We start from the raw sequence: 23,569 nt of genomic DNA, 5'->3' as shown, positions 1-23,569 counted from the left end.
GTGCATTTTTCTAGGGGTTTATGATATCTTCTTATTATAGTGGACCCCTGCTTTACAATCAGCCCATTATACAATCAAATCACTTTACAATGAGTCCATTCTATCAAAATATGTTGCTATTTCCTCTGCAAAACTTTGGATTATTAGACTATTTATAATCCATTTAAGATATAACAATAGTATTTTTATCTCTTTCAGTGAAATTGCTTGTTATGTTCCTTTAGTTAATTGTGTATTGACTTTAATTTTTCCCCCTTCTCTCTTTAATTTAGCATGCCAGAGAGTATTGGTCGACCTTTTGGTATCTTTGATGAGTTCAAGAACATGTTCAGAAGAGCTAACCCTTCTTTTGAGAATATTTCTGGAGAAATCTCCTTGTATAGTAAATATGCTATAATTAAATTTTTTTCACTGATACCTAATAGAATATTTTAAAAATTATTTGGAAATCACTAAGCTCTCACTTTTGATGTGGTAATTATTGTACCATCAATTCTTTGTTATGTGTGAGGTTCTCAATTATTTTATTATTTGCACTTTTTTTTAATCCACTTCACTTCTATTTTGGCTAACCAGATAGATCACCTTTTCCACCCCCAATTTTTGTGCTTAAGAAATGGTAAATGATCTTAATTACTGAAGAGAACTTAATTATGAGTAATTATAGCCATTTTGAGGATTATACTTTTTTAGAAAATTATTATTCACTCTTCAGTTATCTTATATCATTGTTTTTCACCAGTGTAATTTAATAACTTTTAGACTGTTCTTTGCTAAGAAACCCATTTTTATAATGAATTCTTTGCTAGAAGCATAAGCAAATAGAATACCTTGGAGCATCTTTTCTTTGAAGCAAGATTGGGTATTCCTGAACTCTGCCATTTTATCATTCCATTCCAGCCCTGCAGGCCCTAGGGAACCCTGTAGATCATGAGGTTAAAAACCACTAGTGTCTTCTCCAGTAAAGGCTGCTTGAAACTGACAGATGACTCCTGGAAGAACCAGAGGGGAACAGAGAAGCCCACCCAAGATGCCGGCCAGTCCCAACAACACAGTGTCCCAACGCATACGGCAAATTAGAAAACAGACAGTAGGGAGGAGAAGAACCACACGCAACCTAGCAACTCTCCAGAGAAAAAGCACACCACAAAAAGAAAGCCAGCCCCCAGATTGCAACGACAATAACTTGGAAGAATTTCTGAGCCTTCCAGAAAGAGAATTTAAAATTGCCTTGATTAAAAAACTGACAGAAGTCATAAAGGAAAACAATGATAAGGGAAAAATAATCAACGATCAGAAGAATGCAATTGAGTCCCTAGAGAGGGAAAACAATGGTCAGAAGAAAGAAATTGAGTCCCTAAAGAGGGAAGTAAAAGAAATGCAGGAGATCAAAGAATTAATGGAAGAACTAAAGAATTCTGGGAAAAGCAATGAAAGCAGAATAGATGAAATGGAAGAACGAATAAGTAATCTTGAAGACACAGAAATAAAAAGAACCAAAACAGAAAAGGAAAGAGAAGTACGAAGGAAAAAGAACGAAGAAAGACTTCGGGAACTATCTGACTCCATGAGGAAAGGAAATATAAGAGTTATAGGAATACCAGAAGGAGAGGAGAGAGATGTAGGAACAGAGAAAATATTCAAAGAGATAATTGAAGAGAACTTCCCAAATGTGAAGAAGGAGCTGAAAATTGATATACAAGAAGCAAGAAGAACACCAAACTTCCACGACGAAAGAAAAAATACAGCAAGACACATAATAGTAAAGCTCCCAAGAATCCAGGACAAGGAAAAAATAATGAAGCTGGCAAGAGGGAAGAAACAGATAACATTCAAAGGAAAACCAATCAGGCTGACATCAGACTTCTCCGAAGAAACACTACGGGCAAGGAGAGAGTGGAGGGACATAGTCAACAGACTCCAAGAAAACAGATGCCAACCAAGAATACTCTATCCCGCAAAGCTCTCCTTCCTCTTTGAAGAAAGAATATGGACCTTCCCAGACAAACAGAAACTCCGGAATTTCATTGCAACTAAACCCCCACTCCAAAAAATACTACAAGGAGTCCTAAAGCCAGAACCTCAGAGGGACGAATAACAATGAAAGAAGGCCAAAAAAAAAAAAGTTATTAAAAGAATAAATAAATAAAATCAAAGGAAAGACAAACACAATGGCAAATACAGATGTTAACATATCAATATTAACTCTAAATGTAAATGGACTAAACTCTTCAATAAAAAGACACAGAGTTGCAGCCTGGATTAAGAAACAAAACCCAACCTTTTGCTGTCTCCAGGAAACACATTTAGCTACAAAAGATAAAAATAGGCTCAAAGTTAAAGGATGGAAAACAATCCTACAAGCAAATGGACCAAAAAAGAAAGCAGGAACAGCTATACTTATATCAGATAAAACAGATTTCAAACTCAAAAAGATAAAAAGAGACCCCAATGGTCACTACATTATGATCAAGGGGACAATACTTCAAGAAGAAATAACACTCATTAACATATACTCACCAAACGAAGGAGCACCAAAATATATCAGACAACTGTTGTCCTCTCTGAAAACAGACATCAGAGAAAACACATACGTAGTGGGAGACTTCAACACACCACTATCAACAATGGATAGATCAACAAGACAAAAAATAAGTAAAGAAACCAAAGCTCTAAATAAAGACCTAGAGCAATTGGGCTTAACAGACATCTATAGAACACTAAACCCCAAAAAAATGGAGTACACATTTTTCTCAAGCGCACACGGATCATTCTCCAGGATCGATCACATACTGGGGCACAAGACAAACATCAACAGATACAACAAGATTGAAATCATATCAACCATCTTTTCTGACCATGAAGGCATCAAACTAGAAATAAACCATAAAAAGAAGGCAAGGAACTTTCCTACCTCATGGAGATTAAAAACCACACTACTGGAAGACCATTGGACTAATGAGGAGATCAAAGAAGAAATTAAAAAATTTTTTGAATTGAACGACAAGGAGGACACCAATATCCTAAATGTATGGGATGCAGCAAAAGCAGTAATAAGAGGAAAATATATAGCAATAGAAGCTCACATCAAGAAACAAGAAAGAACGCAAAGAAACAACCTAATCTCGAAGCTCAAAGATCTAGAAAAAGAACAACAAAAAAACCCCAAAACCAGTAGAAGAAAAGAAATAATAAAAACCAAAGCAGAAATAAATGAAATTGAAACTAAAAAAACAATCCAAAAGATCAATGAAACCAAGAGCTGGTTCTTTGAAAAAATCAATAAAATAGACAAACCCCTAGCCAGGCTCACAAAGGAAAAAAGGGAGAAAGCACAAATAAACAGGATCATCAATGAAAGAGGAGAAATCACAACGGACACAGCAGAAATCAAAAGAATAATCAGTAACTACTATGAACAGTTATATGGAAACAAGTTTAACAATCTAGAGGAGATGGACAAATTCCTACAACTCTACCATCACCCAAAGCTAGATAAAGAAGAAATAGAACACCTAAACAGACCAATTACAATTAGCGAAATTGAAATGGTAATCAAAAACCTCCCCAAAAACAAAAGCCCAGGACCTGATGGATTTACAAATGAATTCTACCAAACATTCAGAGATGAATTAGTGCCTATCCTTCACAAACTCTTCCAAAAAATTGAGAAGGAAGGGACAATACCAAACACGTTCTATGAAGCCAACATTACACTAATACCAAAACCGAACAAGGACAACACAAAAAAGGAAAACTACAGGCCAATCTCCCTAATGAACACTGATGCAAAAATCCTCAATAAAATTTTAGCTATCAGAATCCAACAATGTATCCATAAGATAATTCACCACGACCAAGTTGGATTCATTCCAGGGGCACAAGGATGGTTTAACATCCGAAAATCAATCAACGTTATCCAACACATCAACAAAAAGAAATATAAAAACCATATGATAATATCAATAGATGCTGAGAAAGCTTTCGACAAAGTGCAACACCCATTCATGATAAAAGCCCTTGAAATTCTTGGGATACAAGGAACATACCTCAACATCATAAAGGCCATCTATGACAAGCCAACAGCCAGTATCATTCTCAATGGTGAAAAGCTGAAAGCAATTCCATTAAGATCTGGAACAAGACAAGGATGTCCACTCTCACCATTGCTTTTCAATATAATACTGGAAGTCCTAGCCAGGGCAATAAGACAAGAGAAAGACATCCAAGGAATCCAAATAGGAAAAGAAGAAGTCAAACTATCACTATTTGCAGACGATATGATATTATACATAGAGAACCCCAAAAACTCCACAGAAAAGCTAATTCAACTCATCAATCAGTTCAGTAAAGTGGCAGGATACAAAATCAACACGCAAAAGTCAGTAGCCTTCCTATACACAAACAATAAATCTGAAGAAGAAGAAATCAAAAAGACCATCCCTTTTGTTATTGAAACAAAAAAAATCAAATATTTGGGAATAAATCTAACAAAAGAGGTAAAGGACCTATACAAAGAAAACTATAAAACACTGTTAAAAGAAATAGAAGAAGACACAAAGAAATGGAGAGACATCCCCTGCTCATGGATTGGAAGAATAAACATTATTAAAATGGCCATCCTTCCAAAAGCAACATACAGATTCAATGCTATTCCAATCAAAATTTCAATGTCATTCTTCAAAGAAATAGAACAATTATTGATGAAATTCATATGGAATCACAAAAAACCCCGAATAGCCAAAGCTCTCCTGAAAAAAAAAGAAGGGAATGGAGGCATCAGACTCCCAGACTTCAAACTATACTACAAAGCCATAATCATCAAAACCGCATGGTATTGGAACAAGAACAGACATACAGACCAATGGAATCGAATAGAAAATCCAGAAATAAACCCACAGGTTTATGGTCAACTAATCTTTGACAAAGGAGCAAAGACTATGCATTGGAGCAAAGAAAGTTTGTTCAATAAATGGTGCTGGGAAAACTGGGTCGCTACATGTAAAAGAATGAAGCTTGACCACCACCTCACACCATACACAAAAATCAACTCAAAATGGATTAAAGAACTAGACATAAGACCTGAAACCATAAAATATATAGAAGGAAATATAGGCGAAACACTACGTGATTTGCACATCAAAGACATCTTTACAGACACATCACCCAAAGCAGTGATAGTGAAGGCAAAGATAAACAGCTGGGACTACATCAAATTAAAGAGCTTTTGCACAGCAAAAGAGACAATAACAAAAACAAAGAGAAACCCCACCAACTGGGAGAACATTTTTGCACCCAACACTAATGATAAAGGACTGATCACAAAAATCTGCAAAGAGCTGATGAGTCTCAACAACAACAAAGAAAATAATCCAGTCAAAAAATGGGCAGAAGAGCTTAAAAGAAACTTCTCTGAAGAGGAAATGCAAATGGCCAACAGGCATATGAAAAAATGTTCAACATCACTTGTCATCAGGGAAATGCAAATCAAAACTACCATGAGATACCATCTTACACCAGTGAGAATGGCACATATTAAAAAAACTAGCAATAACAAATGTTGGCGAGGGTGTGGAGAAAAAGGAACTCTTCTGCACTGTTGGTGGGAGTGCAAACTGGTCCAACCACTGTGGAAAGCTGTGTGGAGATTTCTGGACCTACTAAACATAGAGCTTCCATATGACCCAGCAATTCCACTCCTAGGTATTTACCCAAAGGACACAGAAACATCAATTCCAAAGAGCACCTGCACCCCTATGTTTATAGCAGCACTGTTTACAATAGCTAAGCTTTGGAAACAACCCAAATGCCCAAAAATAGATGACTGGATCAAGAAGATGTGGTACATATATACCATGGAATATTACTCAGCATTCAAAAAAGATAAACACATGCAATTTGCTGCAACATGGATGGCGCTGGAAGGGATCATGCTCAGCGAAATAAGCCAAAAAGAAAAAGAAAAATACCGAATGGTCTCACTCATAGCAGGAATCTAGAAAACTTAAATAAGGGACCAGGAAATGAATAACTATAAGAAAGTGAAAATCAAAATCAACAAAAAACTATGAACCAGAGACACTTTTATTGGGGCGGGGGCGGGAGGGGAGGGATTGGGGTCAGAATGGGGGGTTGCAATTGTATGGGGAATATAACAATAAAATTTATAAAAAAAAAAAAAAAAAAAAGAATACTCTACTATTGAGTCAAAAGAATACTCTACTCAAAAAAAAAAAAAAAAAAAAAAAAAAAAAAAAAAAAAAACCACTAGTGTCTTAAGAACTGACCATATATTTCTAGAATGTTTCTATTACATTTTCTGAGTGCATTTCTCATAAAAATCATTAGGTATTGTTTTATGCATGATTGTATTAGGCTAACCTTTTTTATTTTTCACTTGTCTTCTTAATCATTGCTCTTCCCTTCAATTACTCATTTCCTCTGTTTTCTATACTTTCTACATTTTAGTTTAACCAAAAAGTTATAAATAAAACCAAAAATTGTTATTTTAATCTAGTATACACAAGTGAAAGATTTTTTTAAATATTTATTTATTTTATGCATATAAGAACTGGGGTACAGACCAGAGGTGGGGGGAGTGAGAGGATTCAGAGACAGAGTGGGGAACAGAACAGGCAGATGGACAGAAATATACTGCTAAGGGAAGCAGCAGGTGAGTCAGGAGAGGTCTGCTACACCATGGGGGTCATCTCCCTGACCAGGGATCGAACTCCTGCTGCAGTGGCTTGGGGTGGCTTCATAGTGCTGCATCTTAACCCCTGTGCCACCAGGGAGGTGCCAAAAAAAAATATTTTGACTAGAGAAAAAGCATATAAAATAGGTTGAAAAGTGATGGACCACTCAACTTTATTATATGTCATGCTATAAATATTCAGAAATCTGGAGAATTTATAAGGTCTCTGGTTCTATCACTCATTCAAAAATTATCAATAGAAATGACTATAATTTACTTGGAAATAAACATCTTTCTTCAGTAGAAATGATTCCTGACATTGTATTTAATTTTAGGTTTATACTATAAGAGCATCTAATTCTACAACAAATTAAGCAGGAGATTACAAATTTAAAAATGGAAATCTCTGTTTCATATTTCATCTTAACTACACAAAAAGGAAAATTTTAATGATATGGTAGATTGAAATATTTAAATAAGAATGCTTATATGTGTGTGTTTATTTGTATTTTCATTTATAACCTGAACTTCAAGATAATCATGTACTTTGTAACATTATTATGAAATTTTGTTTTACTTTTTTTCCAGGAAACTCTTCTTCTGGGTATTCTGAAAATTATTGAAAGTGATATTATTATGAGTCCTTCACAGTATCTAACCTTCCCTTTACTGCATACCCCAAATTTAAGCAATGGCATTTCATCACAAAAGTGTCCTGGGATTCTAAATAGTAAGGCCATGGGATTACTGAGAAGAGCACGAGTTTCCCGGGGTAAGAAAGAGGCTGACAGTGAAAGTTTCCCCCAGCAGCTGCTTTCCTCTTGGCACATAGCCCCAGTCCACCTGCCATTGTTGGGACAAAATTGCTGGCCACACCTGTCAGAAGGCTTCAGTGTTTCACTGTGGTTTAATGTGGAGTGCGCCCATGACACTGAGAGTACCACTGAAAAAGGAAGGAAGATGAAGAAGAAAAGCAGATCATTAATTTTACGTGATAATAGTTTTGATGGAACAGGTATGATGGCTTTATCTGAATTGTGCTCTATTTTCAGATGGCAATTTTGGTTGAACAGTAAGAAAAGAGCCTTGTTCTAATTTACTCTTAATAGTTCTTCAATTTAAATACCTTACTTAGTGATAGCAGTTCACTTATGAAAACCTGAATTGTCAGATAACCTTGAAAACTCCATTTTCTTTTGTACTTTAGCCTTGTGTGTATGTGTGAGTATAAAGGAGTTGAGGGGAGATCAAACACATACAACTCCTCTGGGGATCACTAGCCCCATCTCCTGCCTCTTTCCTGCATTAGAGTGACTCCAAAAATGAGAAAAGGATAAAATCCTTAGCCACTTTTCCTTCCTTCTGCTACCTTTTGCTGGCCCCTATAGTCAGCCTCATCCCATTGCCTTTCTCTCTTTTATTTCAAGCTCTCCTCATTCTGTACCTCACCTCAGTCCTCCTCTTCAGTTCCTGTTACAGAATGTTTAAATGTATTAGGAATTCTCCAAAATCAGGATAAATTTCATTCCTTTCTATAACTAAAGAATTGCTTATTATACTGCTGTCAAATGACATCTTGTTCCTTGTATGACTGGCACAGAAAGAACATGTTTATCAAGAAATAGTTTATGGCTGTGGGAAGTAAAGCAGGTAGGCTTATTCTTAGGGTTCACGGAGTGAATGAAGGGATTAGAAAAGACAGAAGTTTAGGGGCTATGCTTATATGGAGGTGCTGACCCCCCAAACTCCTCCTCCCATGAAGCTTATCCAGCTTGCTGGAGCCTCTGCTTTAGGACACAAGGCCTTCACTCGTGTCTGGTTTCCGGAAGGTCTTCTCTTGCTGATATAAGCTGGAAAGGGAAGTGCTGAAAAATGCTGTCAAGATTGCAGAATGGGAAATGTCCCCAATAGCCACAACTTAAACTCTGAATCCACTTTCCCACAGACACATTTCCATGTTATTAGCATAGCATACTTAAATACTTTTAAGGGCTAGCCTAGAAAGCCAAAGTTTTAAAATATCTAGGCAGAGAATATATAATGTTTCAGGTAGCTTAAGCATTTTTCTTTGTGAATTGAATTTTATTACCCCCAAGAAATGGGAGCTCTCAAACAACATACATGTGATGTTATTGATATGCTATCTAAGGTACAGTGAGTGCTTTCTGTATGTGTCACTTGGTTCATCTCTTTCTACATACATTTTTAATCTTCACAAAAATTCAATAAGATAAATGTTCACACTATCTGTATTTGCAGATAAAGTTAAATAGTATAACCAATTTATATAGCTCATAATGATGAAAAGGCCTTAAACCCACCTGTATTTAATTCCAGGCCTTAAATATCACTACTACACTATAAACTGTGCAGATTATGTTCTCATATTTTAAGTGGGGTAATCCCAATGTAAATAGTTTGATAATAATGAAGAAATATACACAATGACTTGAGAAAGGTATTATGAAAGTTTTTAAAATATTTTTTGTAAAATGTATTAGTAAACATTTTAATTGTACATAAACATTCAAAAAGAACATTTAAAATAGTATAAAGTTTTGAATAGATGAAGAAAATATTGCAAGTAATAGCACATCCTATGCCACTAAACCATGTGTTCACCATTAAACAACATCTTAACATCTTAAGATGTTAAGATGTTATTATTTAACATCTTAACATCTCAATTCTGTCACCCCCCCAGAGATGAAATTTTACCTCATAAGATTATTATGAGCATTAAATAAAGAAGTATTTGTAATATTCCTGTTCTGTAGTTCCTAGGTATATTTTTGTTCCTTTAATTCTACAAGTCTAGATTTAATTGAAAACTTTTTTTAATATCACACCAGATTTGAGTTCTTTATTCTTATATACTGGGCAATAGTATATATACAAAATAGTATATATACAAAAGTATTCTTATATACTGGGCAATAGTCTTTAAGTTAATCAGTAGATTTAATTCTTCTTTTTAAAGACTATTAACATTGCTAAAGGGGAGTTTTCTTAAAAATTGGTATTCTTTCAAATACCTGTTGAAAAATGACAGTTAAAATAAATATATGCAGTCTAATAACTGGTTGTGTTCATCTTCTCTATAAGTCTGAGCCTTACACATGCATTTTATATTTTGATACATTTTAATTAACGTATTTATGTGAATTCATGAGTCATAGTAAAAGGTAACATAGATGGTTTGAAGATTCAGCTCATAATAAATATTTAGGTAGTGCTAAGTTTTAAGTGGTGGGAAGGAAAAGGAAGGATGAATAACCAGAGAGCCCAAAGCATCGGCATTTACCTTAGTAATTTGCCTTAAAGAAACATTTTAGATTTTTGGAATCACTTAATGTTATATTCACTTAATGTTATATTCAAAGACCACTTCTCAGGGAACTTACACAAGGAATACATTCAATACATTCAAACATCACAATTTTTTGAAGGAATTTTAATATCATCAATTTTGTTTTTAAATTATGCCATCATAATAATTACAAGGTGAATTTTTGTCAGTCAAGGCAAGCGATGATGGTCCTTGGACTCAACTGTGATTAACAGAGCAACCCAATCCAATTGGTAAAGATTAAATGCACTAGGCACAGATTATAAAAATCAATGGTGGTAACACCATTGATTTATTCATGCCTGTAACTAGTCCTCAGTTTTCATATATTTTAGAACATTTAATAACTTTTTTATTATTTTTTAAATTTTGTATATTTTTTACATCATTTTTCATTTTTGCACAATGTATGCAATTTCAACTTGGTTATAGTCCCCATACAATTGCCACCCCCACCCTGATAAAACATTTAATAACTTTTAAAGCATTCAATTACTGTTTTGACTCCTGCTTTTTTTGGAGTTAACATATGAACTTTGGAAATATTGTTGTTTGGAACACTCTGGGTAAATAATTTACTACAAATGAACAACCATGCTTTATATTTTTTTAAATTGATTTTTCCATTCAATATTTATCAAATGCTTTACTGATATTTCTGATGTTTTTATCACAGAGAACAACAGACTGGAAGGTGCAGAGTACATAAATCCTGGTGATAGACTCATAGAAGAAGGTTGTATTCATATGATTTCACTGGGATCCAAAGCATTGATGATCCAAGTGTGGACTGACCCCCATAGTGCCACTTTTATCTTTCGGTATTGATTATCTCAAATACTTAGAATTATGGTTGTTATGCCTGTGTTAAATACTGAGATCAAAATTTCATGTTTTCAGCCTATGCCTTTTCTCTTTTTGTGTAGTGTGTGCATGGATTCAAATGATGATACAAAAGCTGTTTTACTAGCACAGGTTGAATCACAGGGAAATATTTTCCTCCCAAGCAAATGGCAACATTTAGTCCTCACCTACTTGCAGCAGCCCCAAGGGAAAAAAAGTATCCATGGAAAAATCTCGATGTGGGTCTCTGGACAGAGGTATGAAACATTTTTGGTAAATAATTATTAACCTCAGTTACAGTTTTAAATTTCATTAGCCTATTAGAGCTTCTGAAACAGAAAACTATAGATGTAATTTATTAATGTCATAATCTATGTCAGAGCTGCATATTTTTTCCTATTTATTACTTTTATAGAAAAGTAGGGCCTCCCCGGTGGCGCGGCGGTTGAGCGCTGCGTTGCGAAGCTGCCCGCAGCCTCTGCGGCGCCGGTTTGATCCCCGGCTGCTCCTCGGCCACCGGAGGAGGGTCCCACATGGCACGCAGACCTCTCCTGCCGCCCGCTGCTCCCCTCAGCAGTGTACTTCGGTCCTTCTGCCTGCTCTGCTCCCCGCTCTGGCTCTGGTGAATTCTCTCACCCTCCCGCGCTTCTGACTGTACCCAGTGCATGTATAAACAAAACAAACAAACAAACAAATAAATAATAAAACATGCCTCTATTAAAAAAAAAATTAAAAAAAAAAAAGAAAAGTAATTATTGAAAATGAGTGTCTGGGTTTAGGAGAACTGCAGAAATCCAATCAGCTGGACATGTATGTAGAATATATATAGTAGGGAATGAAACAAAACCTATAATTTGGTCCTTTAAATCCACATATTATAAAATGAGTCCATAAGAATTATTTAAATTAAGTGGCCAAGTCAAATCAGAGTTTCAAGTGAAATTAGGATGACTAGAGAAAAATATAAGCTGATATTATTAAATAGGATCCTAGAAATACACCACATGATAAAATCAGGCAAAATAGAGATTGACTTTTTTTAAATGTGATTTTCACTGATTTTTTAATTTATATTTAGTGAGTATGGATAGTATCCTATTTTTTATAAAACTTAAAAGCTCAAGTTAGTAAGAAACATTTTGTAGAATATCTTAATGTGAAGTTTAATCTCAGGAGAGCTATAAGGTATCTGGGATTTGTAAAAGTGCTTTTTTGCTGAGATAGCGTGAGAGAGGGTACCAAATTGGAAACCACTGTAGCATGGGAAAGCATCAAGCCAGCTGACAAGAAGAGTCTAAGTTGAATAAGGAGAAAGAACAATAAATGTATATGGGGAAGCTACCAGACAGGAGGCTTTGAACTTCAAGATGAGGCGTCTAGACGTAATCAAATGGACCATAAAATACTGCATCCGTATATTGCAGATTTTTTTGCTAGTTGCCTTAGATACATTATCTCCCAATTCTCTCAAAAATCCTTCAAAGTAGATTAGACCACACTAACACCATGTACTCTTAGCACAAATGAACCTATTTTCATTCATTAATTTGTTCATCCGTCATTATTTACTGAGGAATTAGGGCAGCGGTAAACTAGACACGTTTCTTGCCCTTCTTGGAACTCATAGTCCAGTGAGAAAGCAGGTAATAAGCAAATACATTTGAATGAATTTATACAAATTATGAAGATTGTAAAGGTAACAAATAGGTCCCAACATGGAAAATACCAGGTTTGCTACTTCAGAGAGGTACAATAGGAACAGATACTTAAGTTGAGACCTGAAGGAAGAGATGGAGCTTGCCATTAGCAAGAGGAAGGAAGACCTTTCTCAGTTTTCACAACTGCCTAAGCTGGAATGCCATTATGGTAAATAAATAAATTTGTTTCCAGAATCTAGTTAACATCACTTGGAGTTGGGGTTGCAACTATGAATAGAGACCCCCCCTTTTTCTTCCAGATTCTGTGTTCCTCCTTTCTTGAGCCTGAACACTTTATACTGATTATCTCATTTAGGCCTCCCTACAACACTATGAAGTAGATATGTTATTATCTCTATTTTTACATATGAGATAATGAGACCCAGAGCGGAATGACATAACTCACCCTAGAAACCATTTTTTAGTAATACACAGATAATGAAAAATTATTAATATTTTATGCTAATTATTATTCAATAACATCCCACAAATCTAATAGGAATATGTGGTACATAGTAGTTACTTAATATTTGTTGAATTTATCTTGCATTAATCTTATTTGTGATAGGTTTTTTTTTGTTTTTTTTTTAAATAATAAATTTTATTTTTATATTCCCCATATAATTGCAGCCCCCCCATTCTGACCCCAATCCCTCCCCTCCCGCCCCCACCCCCCTAAAAGTGTCTCTGGTTCATAGTTTTTTGTTGATTTTGATTTTCACTTTCTTATAGTTATTCATTTTCCTGGTCCCTTATTTAAGTTTTCTAGATTCCTGCTATGAGTGAGACCATCCGGTATTTTTCTTTTTCTTTTTGGCTTATTTCGCTGAGCATGATCCCTTCCAGCGCCATCCATGTTGCTGCAAATTGCATGTGTTTATCTTTTTTGAATGCTGAGTAATATTCCATGGTATATATGTACCACATCTTCTTGATCCAGTCATCTATTTTTGGGCATTTGGGTTGTTTCTAAAGCTTAGCTATTGTAAACAGTGCTGCTATAAACATAGGGGTGCAGGTGTTCTTTGGAATTGATGTTTCTGTGTCCTTTGGGTTAATACCTAGGAGTGGAATTGCTGGATCATATGGAAGCTCTATGTTTAGTAGGTCCAGAAATCTCCACACAGCTCTCCACAGTGGTTGGACCAGTTTGCACTCCCACCAACAGTGCAGAAGAGTTCCTTTTTCTCCACACCCTCGCCAACATTTGTTGTTGCTAGTTTTTTTTAATATGTGCCATTCTCACTGGTGTAAGATGGTATCTCATGGTAGTTTTGATTTGCATTTCCCTGATGACAAGTGATGTTGAACATTTTTTCATATGCCTGTTGGCCATTTGCATTTCCTCTTCAGAGAAGTTTCTTTTTAGCTCTTCTGCCCATTTTTTGACTGGATTGTTTTCTTTGTTGTTGTTGAGTCTCATCAGCTCTTTGCAGATTTTTGTGATCAGTCCTTTATCATTAGTGTTGGGTGCAAAAATGTTCTCCCAGTTGGTGGGGTTTCTCTTTGTTTTTGTTATTGTCTCTTTTGCTGTGCAGAAGCTCTTTAATTTGATGTAGTCCCAGCTGTTTATCTTTGCCTTTACTATCACTGCTTTGGGTGATGTGTCTGTAAAGATGTCTTTGATGTATTTGTGATAGGTTTTATCCTCAAAACTGTATTAAGTCATACTGCCACTAGGTGGCTGTAGTGTTTCAGCAGAGTCATTTATTTGGTCCAAGAAAGAGATATATATCATATATATCATAGAATTATCTCAAGTATTTTATTTTTTAAATACTTCTATTAAAATAGTTAAATATAAAACATAATATAGCCTTATGGAAAAGTTAAAATAAAAATATATAATTTGTCATTAAAAGCTAACCATATTAGCCTACTCTGTTTTTACCTCATTCACAAACTTTATCTTGACTTTTTGTCTTTATTATTATCTTGCCTTGCCCTGATCATTATCATTATCTTAGCATGGAGTTTAAAACATTGCTAAAGTAAATGTAGAGTTTGGCACTCTGCAATTTAACTAGGCCGTGAAGTCCACCAGTCACGTGTGTTTCTTTATGAGAAAGCCTTAGTTTACTTTTTTTTCTACTTTGTCTTTTATAAGGATTTCTATAACCTTCATTTGTGAAGAAAAGCAAGTGACTAATCAAAATTCTATAATGACTTGGTATTGAAAATATAGGAGGTACAAAAAAGAATTGACATTTCAGTGACTAGTCAGAACAAAACCTGGAAAATACTCTTTTTCTGATTATTCTGATTAGTCTTTGAAGTCCTCATAGAAGACATTAGATTTTAGGAATTGTTTACTAAGAGGGAAAACATCTTGGTAAAATTAAGAAAATATGACTGACTTGTATCTGTAAAATAGGGAAATCATATGCAAAAGTCAAATGGCACAGAAAATTTGTAGCAAATGTCTGGTCACACTTCCCATTGCCTGGTGTAGGACCGTCAGGCATCTTTGTTCTGCTCCTCTCTTTCTGAGGCTTGGACAAAGAGAAAACAGAATCTGTCCTCTCTCTCGCCATCACCAAATACTTGATAGAGAACCAAGAAAATTATTCAAGAATTTCCCATTATTAACATTCATACTTTTGAAATACTTAGCCCTCACTGGTAATTGAAGTTATTAATTTAACTTTTTTTAAAACGCAGGAAACCTGATGTCATTTTGGATTTTATGCTTCCAAGGAAAACAAGTTTGTCATCTGATAACAATAAAACCTTTTGTATGATCGGCCATTGTTTATCATCCCAAGAATACTTTTTGCAATTGTCTGGAAAATGGGACCTGGGAAATTTACTCCTCTTCAATGGTATGTTTTTCCTTCTTCAAACATTTCCAAATTTTTCTTTCAGTTAACAAGTATTCAACTGAGCAAATTATCTTGGATAAAATATTAATTCCTACTTCTTCACTTGTGCATAATAATTACTGTAATTTGTAGATTCCAAAAATGCATTGATATTTTTATAATCTAGATGTTTCTCACAATTGATATATATTTAAATGAGAGATGCACATCCTACTCCTATTACTCTCCAAAAGAGAAACTTATGTTAAATCAACATTATAATCCTGTATTATGGCAGGTAAACCTAGAGTAGCTATCTCTTTTACTTAAAATTTCAGTATATTCTATAAAACTACCAAATTTTAAGGGGCAAGAAATACATGATTTTTAAAAATATATCACAAATATTTTTAAAAACCTGTCTTGTACTATCATTCAGACAATGTTTATTGAGTAGATAGATGAAAGGATAGGTTTAAACATGTTAATTCATATTTTATTTTAAAATGGAATTTGCTGAGATATAGTTTCCATTCATTAAAAAAAAAAAAAAAAAGAAGCAACAGAGCAAAGCAAAAAACCTGTTTTCCAGCTTAAGAAGCAAGTGAAAATTTCGTGACTTTTTCAGGATCTTCATAATTAACTTCATATACCTTAATTCATCTTCCATCCATAATTACATTGCACCAACTTGGAAATTTAGGGTTTTATCAATTTCATAAAATACAGTGAACAACTAAAAGAATATGAGAGAAAAATAGTTCTTGGTTTCTTGTTTTGTATGAAAAGTCCTCATTGGAGTGTTTTAAACATGTAACTATTTTTTTGCTATTTAGGAGCTAAGATTGGTTCACAAGAAGCCTTTTATCTTTATGCTTGTGGCCCCAACCATACATCTATTATGCCATGTAAATACGGCAAACCTATAAATGACTACTCCAAATACATTAATAAAGAAATTTTGCAATGTGAACAAATCAGGGAACTGTTTTTGACCAAGAAAGATGTGGACATTGGTCTCTTAATTGTAAGTTTTCATTTTGTGTTTTAACTTTATAGTAACTATACATAGAATATTTATTGAATGTATTTTTAATTGAATGTATAATTAACTATGAGTTAGATTTCTAAAGTTTCTCTTTTTTATTTTCTTATAAAAACTATAGCAAGTTTAAAAGTTTGTTTTTCCCAGCAATTTCATATACAATAGATTGCATAGACAGTTTTATATGCTGTGTGATGCCTGAGAAAACTCTGCTTAAGTCATCAGGGGTTGAAAAATGATCAAAGTTTCTGTGAGAATACATTGAATGTACAGTGTGTTCTGTACATTTATGTACAGAAGGTGCACTGAACCTGAATTCCTGTAGCTGTTCACTGAGACCACCACAAAATACAGTCTACATTTAAAATTTACCTTAATTTTTAAAGTAGTTAATAGAAGCTTGAGTGGGAGCCTGAAGCTACTGGAAACTCTCCTATGCATGGAAGAAATATTGAAAGTTTGGTTTGCAGGCACCTTTAAATGAATGGCCAGTCTGTGAGCAAATTCAAAGCAAAAATTTTGAAGATACTGAGACCTACCTCAGAATTTTGTAAAGACATAATTTTGTAATTTTTAGTATTTGAAAGTACATAGAACAGTGCCTGTTACGTAATGAGTGTGGTGTAAGAGCTAGGTGTTGCTAGTAGTAATAATAAGTGTAATTTCATGTTTATTCCAAAATGATGAAAGCCGGATTCTTTCTCAGTCTTAATGTGATTTATACTGTTGATTAGTACTAAATGAAACTGATCTTGTTCTTCGTGGGAAGCTGCTTTTTTTCTCATTTCATCTTTGTTTAGTGTGGTATCTGTCTTTTTTAAAACAAAGAGATTTGTCTTTTCACTTTGAAATATTTATTTTCTGTTTGATAAACTTATGTTATTTTTAAGTTATTTTGATAACATGCTATTTTTATCTGATAACTTAGGTTATTTTTAATTTGTTATTTTATATTTTTAACTTATGTTATTTGTATTTCAGGAAAGTCTTTCGGTTGTTTATACAACTTATTTTCCAGCTCAGTATACTATCTATGAACCAGTTATTAGACTGAAAAGTCAAATGAAAACCCAACTCTCTCAGAGACCCTTCAGCTCAAAAGAAGTTCAGAGCATCTTATTAGAACCTCATCATCTGAAGAATCTCCAGCCTACTGAATGTAAAACTATTCAAGGCATTCTGCATGAGATTGGTGGAACTGGTATATTTGTTTTTCTCTTTGCTAGGGTAAGAATTACTGATATAGTCTTCTCTAAAGAGAAACTGTTTTTTTATTATTGAGAAATTTCAGGGTTTCTTTATGATTAAAAAATGTTATATATCAAATGTATTAAATTTTTAAGACCAAAAACATTGTTTAAGGTGTCATCAAGCTTTCTGCACACATGGAATTATTTTACAAACATAGTCCATTTTATTTTATAATATTTTATAACATAATATCCAGAGTAACAAAGTCATGGTACAATTTCTAAATGAAGTAGAGGAGTCTTATTTTCTTTTTTCATCTTCTTTTTATCTTTCTTTTTTAAAAATAAATTTATTTCTTTATTTTAATTGAGGTAATATTAGGATTGCCCCCCGCCCCCAATCAGGTATCATTCTATGCAGTGTTAAAATTTCTTCTAATTTATGAATATTTTAGAAATTTTCTATTCAAAATTAAAATTAAAGCAGTGTTAAACATACAAGATTTAAAATTGCCGACAAGAAAAAAAAATGCATGCTATAGTAACAATAAAGAGGGAATGTATTCTTTAAAATAAGGTTTAAGAAATTTATTTTTCCTTTGAAGCTTCCAGATGCAATTAAAAAAAAAAAAACTAGGGTCAAAAAATAAGGACAAAAATAATTTAATTGGGTATGAAGTTTTTTTAAAAAAGGGAAATGTAAAATATTTGACTTTATTTAATATCTGCATTATTTAATCATCTGACGTCAAGGACTATATCTTTCCTGACATGGAGAAAGCAGTCAATAAGTTTACAAGGACTAGGGAATTACTGAAATCTAAAATGGAGGGTACAAATGGCCTTACTTCAATATAAATTGTGTTTACTTCCTTGGAGTCCATAACCTTGTTTAATTAAAACAACTCTGATCTTTCATCCTAGAAATTTATCTCTAAGTATAACTTCTGCAACATTACCAAATTTTCACACTCTTATTTAATGAAACCACCTTTGACTAACATTACAATAAGGAACATGTCAATGTGTGTTGTTACTGTTAGCATTCCGCCACCATATGCTAAGCTTGCTTTCTTTCTCTCTTCTTTTCAAACTTTTTTTTGCACATAGTATCCAGTTGAATACCCTAGTGTTTTACAACTAAAAGCTCTTTGTTTAACTCCTTATCAACATTTTGTGATCTGCTTTTATGATTTCGTATATCCTTGATTTTTTCTCTTTCATCTAGTTATTGAATCATAATTTGTTATAATTACTGTTATATCACTATGTATACATTATTAGGTCAACATTATCAGATCTTAGTGAAAGTGGTTATTTTTTATCTTGCATGTTTTTAAGATCTTGCCAATAAGACTTTTAAAGTATGTTTTCACACTTAAAATTTAAAAACTATGTTACTACCCTTTCTCCTAAAAAAATAAAATTCAGCCTTCTTAAAAATCCTACCTGCATAACCTACATTTTGAATCTAATCTCCACCATCCAGCCAACTAGACAACCTCCAGCTTCCCAGATGTACCCCTCTCTTGACTATCTCCTGCCCGTGTTTATCCCTGCCTGCTTCCTAGGATTTTGCTCTTCTTTCCAGGCCATGCAGGCTTCCCTAACCCAAAGAGAGTGGAGTCAGAAGTAGTTTCTGTGCTCACAGGCATTCATATTGTCTCATTCTTTGCTTTTATCATGAATAAGGTGGGTGTTTCTTGTATGTAGTAGTTGTCAGAAAGCAATGGGCAGATTTTTATGTACAAGGCATAGCTCATGGTTTTTATGTGTCCATCTTATCTTTGACTAGCCAATAGACCCCACTGGGGGCAAGTATCATACCTTTTGCTTCTTTTTCTCTCCCATAGCACATACAAAGACTATTTGGTAATTGACCAATTATTTAAAATTTGAGTCATTTTCCTTACATTTCAGATCACCAAAAAAAGTGCTACTTGCTTCCAAGGTTGTTAATGCTATTTTGGTTTAGTATAGTATATTTGAGATGAATGAGCATGATATTTATGTCTTTCCATTTTATTTACAACTCTTAAATAATTACAAAGTGTGAGACGAAAAAAGCTTTCAAATGAAATTGATGGATTCGTATTGTATAATGTTAGACAACCACACTTTTAATTTTCACTGTCGACAAATTAGGAAAAAAAGGTATCTACCTTTTTTAGGTTGTGGAACTCAGTAACTGTGAAGAAACTCAAGCATTATCATTGAGAGTTATATTGTCATTAATTAAATATAACCAACAGAGAATACATGAATTAGAAAATTGTAATGGACTATCAATGATTCATCAGGTGTTGATCAAACAAAAATGTATTGTTGGCTTTCACATTCTAAAGGTATGTCATCATAAAATTTATCCTCATAATTTCATGTGATGTGATACTTATCTCTTTATTAAAGTCTTCCATTAATAGAATTTGGTATTTCAGTTATTCCTGAGGAAAATAAGGGAAACTCAGTAGTTCCCTCATTAATCAAATGATTTTTTTTTAAATGGCATAGCATTTTAGAAAAGTAAAAGAAAAAAAATACATTTGTAGAATTTTAGACCTAGCCAGAAGTGTCTGCTAGGCTGACCCTACATTCTGTAGATAGATGAAATGGAACACTGAGGACACATTGTTTGCTTCAGCTCCCACAGTTAATAAAAGAGAACCCAGTTTTCCAGATACCTAGTGCTGTGCCTTTTATATTACACAATGCTGCCATAGAGTTAGTGTTTTAAAGTCACGTTAGCTTTTGTTATGACTCAGCCATCATTATATATTTAAATACTTTATGGCTAAAGCATTTGGTAGCATAGTGAAAGTGTTTTCTCTAACAGTATTAGTACTAAGGCAAAAGACAGTGCCTCTCTTCATACCCCCAGTCCCAACTTTTTAAATTATCAAGACCCATATATTAGTGGTATGAGTTTTTACTACTTTTTGGAAGTAGTAAAGTTTTATTTCTGTATATTTTCATGGAGGTAACTTGGTTTGCCACACTATGTATGTGTTGGGAGTACAGCCCCACACCATACCTAAAATAAAATATGATTTATTTACCCCATGTTTGAAACAGCGTAATCATTTATAAATACTTAAAAGTTTGGGTTTTTCTAATTATTAGAATTGCTTTGCAAAGCAAAGATATTTTGCGAAATGTTGAATTATTCTCTAGTTTTCCTATGAGTTTTGTGTTCTAACTGCTAAGATTGAAATTTTAATGTTTCTGTTGAATTTATTAATTACTAATACATTTTGTATTAATGTTAATTTTTCATAGACTCTTCTTGAAGGTTGCTGTGGTGAAGATATTATTCATATTAATGAGAATGGAGAATTTAAATTGGATGTAGAGTCTCATGCTATAATCCACGATGTTAAACTGCTAGAGGAGATACTGCTTGACTGGAAGATATGGAATAAAGCAGAGGCATGTACCTTTTTATGTGGCAGAAAACACATAGCATAAATTTTCCCTCTTAACCATTTTTAAGAGTGCAGTACAGTATGTATCCACTTTATGCATAGCAGATCTCTAGAATTTTTCATCTTGCTTGACTGATACTATACCCATGAAACAATAACTCCCTAATTCTCCTGCTCCCCAGTCCCTGGCAACCACGATTCTACTTTCTGTTTCTATGAGTTTGATTACTTCAGATATTTCATATATGCATCATTCTGTATTTGTCTTTTTATAATGGGCTTATTTCACTTAGCATTATAATGTCAAGTTTCATCTATTGATATGACACAGGGCATGAGGCAAGTTTTCTTTCTTTTTAAAGACTTAATGATATCCCATTTTATTTATAGACTGTATTTCCTTTACCCACTCATCTATCAGTGGATATTTACATGGCTTCCACATTTTGGCTATTGTGAATAATGCTGCAATTTCTCTTCAAGATCCTGTTTAAATTCTTTTGGATATATATCCAAATGTGGTATTGTTGAATCATATGGAGGCTTTGTTTTTAATTTTTGAGAAAGCTCCATATTATTTTCCATAAGGCTGCTGTACCATTTTACAACCCCACCAACAATGTACAAGGGTTCCAGTTTTTTACAACCTCACCAATTGTTTTTTTTTTTTTTTATAGCGGCCATCCTATTAGATATGAGGTGAAATCTCACTGGTTTTGACTTGCATTTCCCCGATCATTAGTGATGATGAATATCTTTTAATATATTTATTAGCCATTTCTTTATCTTTGGAGAGATGTCTATTCAAGTCCTTTGCCCATTTTTTAACTGGGTTACTTGATTTTTTTCCTGAGTTGTAGGGGTTCTTTATGTATTCTGAATATTAACCCCTTATCTGATGTATCATTTTCAAATCTTTATCCCATTCTGTAGGTTACCTTTTCACTCTTTTGATTGTTTCTTTTGTGGCATAAAGATATATATAGTTTTTTATAAGAAAGTGAAAATCAAAATCAACAAAAAACTATGAACCAGAGACACTTTTAGGGGGGCGGGGGCGGGAGGGGAGGGATTGGGGTCAGAATGGGGGGTTGCAATTGTATGGGGAATATAACAATAAAATTTATTAAAAAAAAAAAGATATATATAGTTTTAAATATCCATCTAATGATTCTTATGGAGACCAGAATAAATTTGCTACTTCAATGTAATGTTAATTGTAAATGGAAATTTACAGGCTAGTTTCTGTGTGAAATTTTGAGTTATGGTAACGCTGAGCTGGAGGATCAGGATCAAAACTTGGGCTGGAATAACGAGAACAGCACTCAAGTTGGGGGATATGGCTCATTTGAATCAACTGGGGACTTGTATTTACCCTAAACTCTGAAAAGGAAGTCTATTAAGGGCCTGGAGAATGAAGTCAATGAGAAGGAAATGGACACACTTCTGATAGGGGAACCAAGATGCCCAGGATGCATTAGGGTCGAGAGGCAAGCCTGTGAAGTCTTGACTTCATCATAAACATAAGCTAAGGAGAACATGGTTGATTTGAGTTGTAGGCACAGAATCTCAATACCTAGATGGATGGACTAGTCTTAATAAAGACACAGCCAGGGAATGAATATAGGGATGTTTCCTTCCTGTTCCGGTTTTAAACAATTTTCATGGTATTAAAAGGGCTGAGGCAGGCCCTTTAGTTCTAATGTAGACTACAGATTTTCTTGAGATATTTAGAGTATAACATTATCATCAAATATAATTAGAGACTTTCAAAGTTTATACCTTTAGAGTTTTTAAAAAATTGGTTATTCCCAAATCTGGCAACAGTGTCCACAATTTACTCATTATCAATGAGTTGTAAAGCTGAGCGAAACTTTTCTAATCTACCATTGATAAAATAAATTTTGACCAAACATGCCAAAGGAAATAGTTTTTTTTTTATTCTTCCTATAGAAAATTATATAACAAAATTAATTTTATAAGAAGAGGCAATCAAGGGATATGCAACCACAAGACAAAGAGGGAAATTGTTGAAGAGTTGTGCAAAACTAACTAAATTCTTGGGTTTTTTTTCTGGATTTTGTAGTATTTGTCAATTTTTAAAACTTAATTTCTTTTTTCATTCTAAATGTTTTCAAAGTGAAAATAACATGTATATTGTTGTATGTGTAATGTTGCAAGAACAGAAAGCAAATGAACATAGTGATAGCAAATGTAAACTGGATCAAAGACAGTCAACTTAATTGTAGATTGGAAGATCAAACCTAACTAATGTGGTGGATAGGTGGGGTTTAATTAGTATTTCTTTTTTTTTTTTAAGATTTATTTATTTATGTATACAAGAACTGGGGTACAGGCCAGAAGTGCAGGGGTGGGGGCAGGTGAAAGATTCATCAGAGACAGAGTGGGGAGCAGAACAAGCAAATCTACTGAAATACACTGAGGGGAGCAGCAGGCAAGACAGGAGAGGTCTGCTACACCATGTGGGTAGCTCCCTGGCCTTTGGGATTGAACTCGTGAGCTTCACA

The 23,569-nt window shown here is 33.9% G+C and overlaps 1 protein-coding gene across 1 annotated transcript in view; it reads left to right on the top strand.

The window, feature by feature from the left end:
* The window catches only part of LYST (lysosomal trafficking regulator), a gene marked incomplete at both ends in the record, with an annotated part of 133,230 nt that overhangs the window by 26,872 nt on the left and 82,789 nt on the right, over positions 1-23,569 (top strand). The window contains 9 exons of the mRNA XM_084253644.1: positions 273-382; positions 7,283-7,709; positions 10,720-10,864; positions 10,970-11,143; positions 15,245-15,405; positions 16,221-16,411; positions 17,411-17,656; positions 19,791-19,964; positions 20,896-21,045. Coding sequence (XP_084109770.1) covers positions 273-382; positions 7,283-7,709; positions 10,720-10,864; positions 10,970-11,143; positions 15,245-15,405; positions 16,221-16,411; positions 17,411-17,656; positions 19,791-19,964; positions 20,896-21,045 — 1,778 coding nt within the window. The remainder of the gene's footprint in view (positions 1-272; positions 383-7,282; positions 7,710-10,719; positions 10,865-10,969; positions 11,144-15,244; positions 15,406-16,220; positions 16,412-17,410; positions 17,657-19,790; positions 19,965-20,895; positions 21,046-23,569) is intronic.

Source organism: Talpa europaea (genome assembly GCF_964194135.1).
Source record: "Talpa europaea genome assembly, chromosome: 14".
Lineage (NCBI taxonomy): Eukaryota > Metazoa > Chordata > Mammalia > Eulipotyphla > Talpidae > Talpa > Talpa europaea.
Note: the sequence above shows the minus strand (reverse complement) of the source record. Positions and strands in the feature narration are given on the sequence as shown.